The sequence below is a fragment of the Beauveria bassiana genome (assembly GCF_000280675.1).
Source record: "Beauveria bassiana ARSEF 2860 unplaced genomic scaffold BBA_S00031, whole genome shotgun sequence".
NCBI classification, from domain to species: Eukaryota; Fungi; Ascomycota; class Sordariomycetes; order Hypocreales; family Cordycipitaceae; genus Beauveria; species Beauveria bassiana.
In genome coordinates, this window is record NW_007930866.1 from 144,162 (window position 1) to 150,161 (window position 6,000).

Sequence of the window (6,000 nt, forward strand, 5' to 3'; positions counted from 1 at the left end):
GACGTATTCTAAGTTTTCCTTGATGGATGCTCTCAGTGAGCCGTTTTGCATGTGGTTGGTGGTTGCAGCATATTGCGTGATAGCGCCATTTCATCCCGCCATGTGTCTGACAGTACTTATTAAGATACGTCGCAGGCTCTCAGGTGCAAGCCTCGAGACTTTGCTTATTCAAAAGAATACAATAGGTACTTTTTGACACTACCATTCACTTGACAGAGAAAAAATGGCTGCAGCTGCTACTTTGAAGCCTACTTTTCCTGCTGGCCCCAACGGCCAACCAGATATCGCATATGCACCCAATTGGGACACATATCAAGCTCGAGCAAAGCGGCACCTGGATGGCGGAAAGCTGGTCAAAACGCTCCCGGAAGGTTTGCCGGCAAAGCTTCAGTCCGATCTCGTCTGGGATGGTGCCACGGTCTCAGATGAATACCAATGGTGGTATCGACTTAGCGAGAGTGACGTGGCCGAGATTGACGGCGCTCTGAAGCATTTCAAGAGTAAGTGCCCGCGCCATTCTGAACAAGACAAGAAGAAGACGCCAAAACTTGCGCTTACACTGGGACCAGGCCTCGGAAAGCCACTCGGCGAGATCACACAAGACACGTTTCCCCTGCCGACGCTGCACGCCGTGCTGCGCGACGTGTCCCGGGAGATTCACAACGGGCACGGCTTCAAGGTTGTGCGCGGCATCCCCGTGGAAAAGTACACGCGCGAGGAGAATATTGCCGTGTACGCCGGCCTCGCCGCGCACGTGGCGCCGTCCCGCGGCCGCCAGGACAACAACTTTGATGGCAAGCCGGCCGACGTGGCGCTCGCGCACATCAAGGACCTGACGGCCGAGGTCGACCCGCACAAGATTGGCGCGCCGGCGTACACAACGGAGAAGCAAGTCTTCCACACCGACGCCGGCGATGTCATTGCGTTGTTTGCGCTCGCCGAGGCGGCCGAGGGCGGCGAGAGTTACCTCGCCAGTAGCTGGCACGTGTACAACCAGCTGGCGGCGACGAGGCCGGATCTGATTAAAACGCTGTCGGAGCCGTGGGACAGTGACGAGTAAGCCGAAAGCAACGTTTTCTCTTTTTTTTTTCTTTTTTTTTCTTTTTTTTTCCACCCCCGTTCCATTATCTAGAACAGAGCATAAACTCTAATGTTTGTTATTTGTGCTAGGTTTGGCAAGTCGGGCCCGCCGGGCTACACGGCGCGGCCGCTGCTTTACCACCAGCCGGCCGACGGCGATGTCCCCGAGCGCCTCATTATCCAGTACGCGCGCCGCTCGTTTACCGGCTACTGGGGAATGCCGCGCAGCGCCGACATCCCGCCCATTACCGAGGCGCAGGCCGAGGCGCTCGACGCGCTGCACTTTACGGCTGAGAAGAGCGCCGTCGCGCTCGAGTTTCAGGCCGGCGACATTCAGTTTGTCAATAATTTGAGCATCTTTCACGCGCGCGGCTCCTTTAAAGACTCGCCCGAGAAGCAGTACGTTTTTTTTTTTTTTTTCCTTCTTTCTTTCCCTTTTGCAACGCGCCCCTCTTTGTTTTCTATTAGAAAATCACGCAGCTGACTGAATATCACAAAGGCGCCATCTCATTCGACTCTGGCTTCGTGACGAGGAGCTGGCGTGGAAGACGCCCCAGCCGCTGCAGCGTCTCTGGGATCGCGTATATGCGGGCGTCAAAGCGGAGAATCAGGTCTTTCCTTTGGAACCGTTCCTGCGATCGCCCTCGACTGGCGAGAAGAAGATTCCAATACAGTAAGAGAGTCGCGGTGCTTCAAGAATCACAATCAAGAGAATGAAAGACAGAATGCCAACACTTTGAAGTATGAGAACCACAAAGTATGTACGTACTAGTTTTCATGTCTAGACATTTTCTGCATTATTTGATTCATCACATGGCATCGTGTTTTGGTGTACGGCTTGCCAGAGGTGAGGGTACCCTCCTCTAGATAAACGGTGCTTTTTTGAGGGTATGTAGGTGATCTGGCCCCGACGTCGGCTAGACCTTGCGGGTAGATGTGTCGGTCAAGAACAGCCGCAGTTTTCGAATAGAGGTGATCTCTCACGATTGCCAGACTGGTGGAACACGGCGCGGCAGATGTCGGCCCTTCACCAGAGGAGCCTGGTGATGGGTATTGTGCCCACCGTGTCCATGAGCAAATTTGAGTCAATATATTTGGTCATTTCGAGTGGGCCAATAGACGCAAGTGGCAGTATAGATGGCAGTGGTAGGGACCATGAATGACGATGCGACGCCTTACGCTCAAGTTCCAGCGAAATATCAACTCGTCGTGGCTTTGAAAAATAGAATCGTGATAAAAGTATGCAAGCTGTGGTACGTCGCAGCAGCGGCTCAGAGCCCATCACGTTCCCCTCGTTGTCGGGAGTCGTTATTTGTATAATTCCAACACACGTTCAAAAATCCCCCTGTGACTATCCGAAGGCGCAGACTCGGACAAAGTTTTGAGCTTGGCCCTAGCCTGTCGCCATAAGGAACTCTCTCGTAAACGCCGATGCTCGCCGGATGTAAGTTGAAGTTGAAAGTGTCAGTGCTGAACCCCCCCCCCCCAAAAGCGACACTGCATCGATGAATAAAACCCACATAGTCTTCAATACCAATTGCATGAACAGTGATAGCGAGCCAGACAGCCATGCCGAGGCTCACAGTTCATAGCAGCAGCTTTTTTGCTCAGGTCCCTTAGCGATGTCGGCTTTGACCAAGGCCTAGGCATCAAAAGAGGCGCAGTTAGTAGTTGTCCGTAGCAGAGCTGTGCTATCTAGAAGCTGGCGAGCTCACGACAGATCTTCGGCTGGTAATGACGCGTCTTAATCGCCACCCCACGAAAATGATGGCAGTGAGCATCATGATAGACCTATCGGTTACGATAGTTCCAGTATATAGTGAATTATCCCAAGTTTGGTCATTCATGTTCACTCAACTTGCAGGCTGGACAACATCCATGCACGATGTTGATCATTCTCAGCCTCTTGATGTAGAGGTACGCCAACGAGAAAGAGCTGACAAACATGAGGGCCAAAACATTATTCACGCCTTGAATGGCCAAATCGCTGCCAAAAGACACCGGCGCAATCATGATGGCTCCCGCAACGCCCACGAGGCGCAGAATCAGCGTAATGTAGCCGTTGATGCGATGCAAGAGGGCCAGCCTGTGGTGGGCAACGTGCACAAACTGGACGCAAGCCAAGAAGCCCACCGGGACCACGTTAAATAAATACATGTTGATGCCGGTGAGGTAGACGTCGTAGGTGGTGTATCAGTAGCACTCGCCACGCGCGGCGTGGTTGATTGTCCTTGGGGAGGGGGGAGCAAGGTACATCCTCTGGGTGAGGCAGAAGAAGCGCGATAGCGCCAGAAATGTCGAACTAGAGGATGAAATTATACGTATTGGTAAAGCCGATTGAGTTATACAACTTGTGCATCTTGGCGAGGAGGCCCGCGTCATCTTGGGCAGGCTCCGGTGGTGGACTCATGACCTTGAGGGCAGACGGGGCTACTGGGAGAGGATGATTCTGGGATGTAGTGAAACGCACTGCTATCCAGCGTGATGAGGGACTGCTGCCTCTTATTTTATCCATGTCTCTTGCTCTAATTAATTGGCAGGTGCACAGAAAGCATGGATCGGAACCGTATCTCGTGTCGTGGGCATCACTTACACGGTATACGCGTGTACCCCGACCAGCCACCCACTACCATTCATTGGCTATTGCCGAATATCTCGTGGCGATAATTCCATCTCGTAACTGGGCAAAAAGGCCGCAGTCTTTTTCAAAGTGATGTAGATCCTTTTGGGCACCGCTAGACGAGGTCATAGTAAATTGGCCGACTGCAGCTAGAAATCGAGACTGGCTCGGCAGCACAGCCTGCGCGCTGAAACAGGCAATGGAGCAGATTGAACGCAGAGCGAGCTATCTGTCTTGCTGAAACAAGACATTTTGACAAAAGACGCTTGCCAAGACGACTGCGTCGGATTGGCGCGCGCGACAGACACGTCGTTGGTCCTCACAAAAGGAGTTGGGCGCAGGAGACGACGTCGCGTTTCGCTTGGACAGCAATGTGACTAAACTGCCACTCCTTTTCAGATATACCGAGTCCTAGTTCATTCTGAAACGATTTCTGAAGGTATGACAATTACTTCCATCTGTTTGTTATCTTGGCTTGCTGATTGGTTTCGAGAGTGCCGTACAGTGTTGGCTGCGCAGATTTCCAGTCTTGTCAAGCATAAAGAAAACAGTGCTAAATCGAATAAACGCAGTCTCTTTTTGAACACGCACATAATAACTTGTCGACCCCCTATGATTTAAATCGCTTCTGTTGACAAGGAAAATAATATCAGTGTATAGTCGCACTGGTTTTGTTAACGCACAAGGGGGGGGATTTCCGAGTTTATGGCATTCTCCATGGCAAGGGCGTCTACCACATCACCAAAAATGCAACGAACTGAAAGTGACGAGCGTTGATATATACATCATTGTAGTGAATAGCACTCATCAGCTATCAAAGGGAGCTTGGCAGGTATATTGGGAACATGCACATGACGAGGAAAGGAATGCAAGTGGTAGCTTGGAGGGAGTCTGCCCACTCCAGCATCAAGGCATCGATGAAGCAGAGAACCAAAGGAAGCAAAAGAAAAAGGCAATCTCGAGCAGTCAAGTCATCATTGCTTCTGCCGGTCCGTGGTCCGCATTTGACTAGTCGTGATCAGGTCGTCAGGGTATCAGAGGTCGGCACAATGGCTTGCATATTGTGCAATGCCATAATTTCCTGAAATAAATCTGGCTTGACACAATTCATGATAATGACGAAGGGGCGGCTAAATTGCGCAATGGAAACGGCGCACTACGTAAAAATAAGATCGTGCCTTTGGCGGCTGCCTTGTACATTGCGCGTCACTTCCATTGGGCCTTTCTTCTGGTGTGTGCGTTCCTCCTGGCGGCGTCTTCGGCGACAGCTCCCTCTTTATTCTCGTTATATGCGTTTTCACGCTGACGCTGCTATGTCAAGAAGGTAGTTATTCGGTGGGATAGTAGATCTTGCGTAGAGACGTGGGATAGCTTGATACAAACAGACTTTGTATTGAAAGAGCGCCTGCACGGTAGTTATGCCAACAGAGTTCTCACACCACATTTCGTGAGTCATCTTTAAAAATATAGGAAGCGGGGCACTCAAGCCTAACTAACGTGCATATTCTTGAGCTTTTTGGGGTTGTGAATTTTGCATACAATCATGGGCTGAGCGGGCGTTTGCCGCAGAAGATGATGGACAAAGGTTCGGCGGTCCTAGGCTGTTGTGATACTAACATGGCGGAGCACTACGAGGAGCGCGAAGCCACACGATATGTGACAGACATCACAGCAACTTTCGAAAGGACTGCCATTCTTACGCCATTATGATCATGCTCAGGAAATGTCGGGCTTGAGGCAAGCAAGCAAGGTGACCAACATCACGATGTGCGGGACGCCACAATGTGGAGGGAGGTGTGTGTGGCTGGATTGCTTGAGTGGTTGCAGGCGCTGAGCCTCGCTAGGAGCGCTACTGCAGGCTAGGCTCCACCAAGAAGACGGATAGATCGACAGACACTAAAAGTTACAGAGTACTCCGTACCTTAGGTATGTAATCCGTACTTAGCGTGGAATTAATAGAGGGCAAATTCACTTGGGCATGTTTTTGTAACACAACCTTGTTACAGAGGATACGTACCCGAGGCAACCACTGGGGCCGCTAGCGCCAGGACCAGGGCCTTCGTCTCTGTAGGGATATTTGAACAATGGAATTGAATGGCGGCTAATCCGTAGAGCCAAAGGCTTCAGCAGGTATCAGACAAGAACCAAAATACAAAAAAACGGACTAGCTCAAATTATGCCCAAAACATGCCAGGAAAGCAAGCGAAACACATCTCGTTGGAAAGAGTTTAGCCTGTGGCTGATTATGCTGCCGCCGGCGGCTTGAGGAAGCTGTCACTGGTTTAGAGACGTTGCAAGGT

The 6,000-nt window shown here is 51.2% G+C and overlaps 1 protein-coding gene across 1 annotated transcript; it reads left to right on the forward strand.

The window, feature by feature from the left end:
• Window positions 1–223: 223 nt before the first annotated feature.
• On the forward strand, window positions 224–2,164 carry BBA_08131 (TfdA family Taurine catabolism dioxygenase TauD; the record flags this gene model as incomplete). Its single annotated transcript, XM_008603228.1, has 5 exons — window positions 224–500; window positions 570–1,056; window positions 1,171–1,479; window positions 1,580–1,753; window positions 2,074–2,164. 5 exons carry the CDS (start codon window positions 224–226, stop codon window positions 2,162–2,164), a joined length of 1,338 nt encoding a protein of 445 aa, XP_008601450.1.
• Window positions 2,165–6,000: the final 3,836 nt, after the last annotated feature.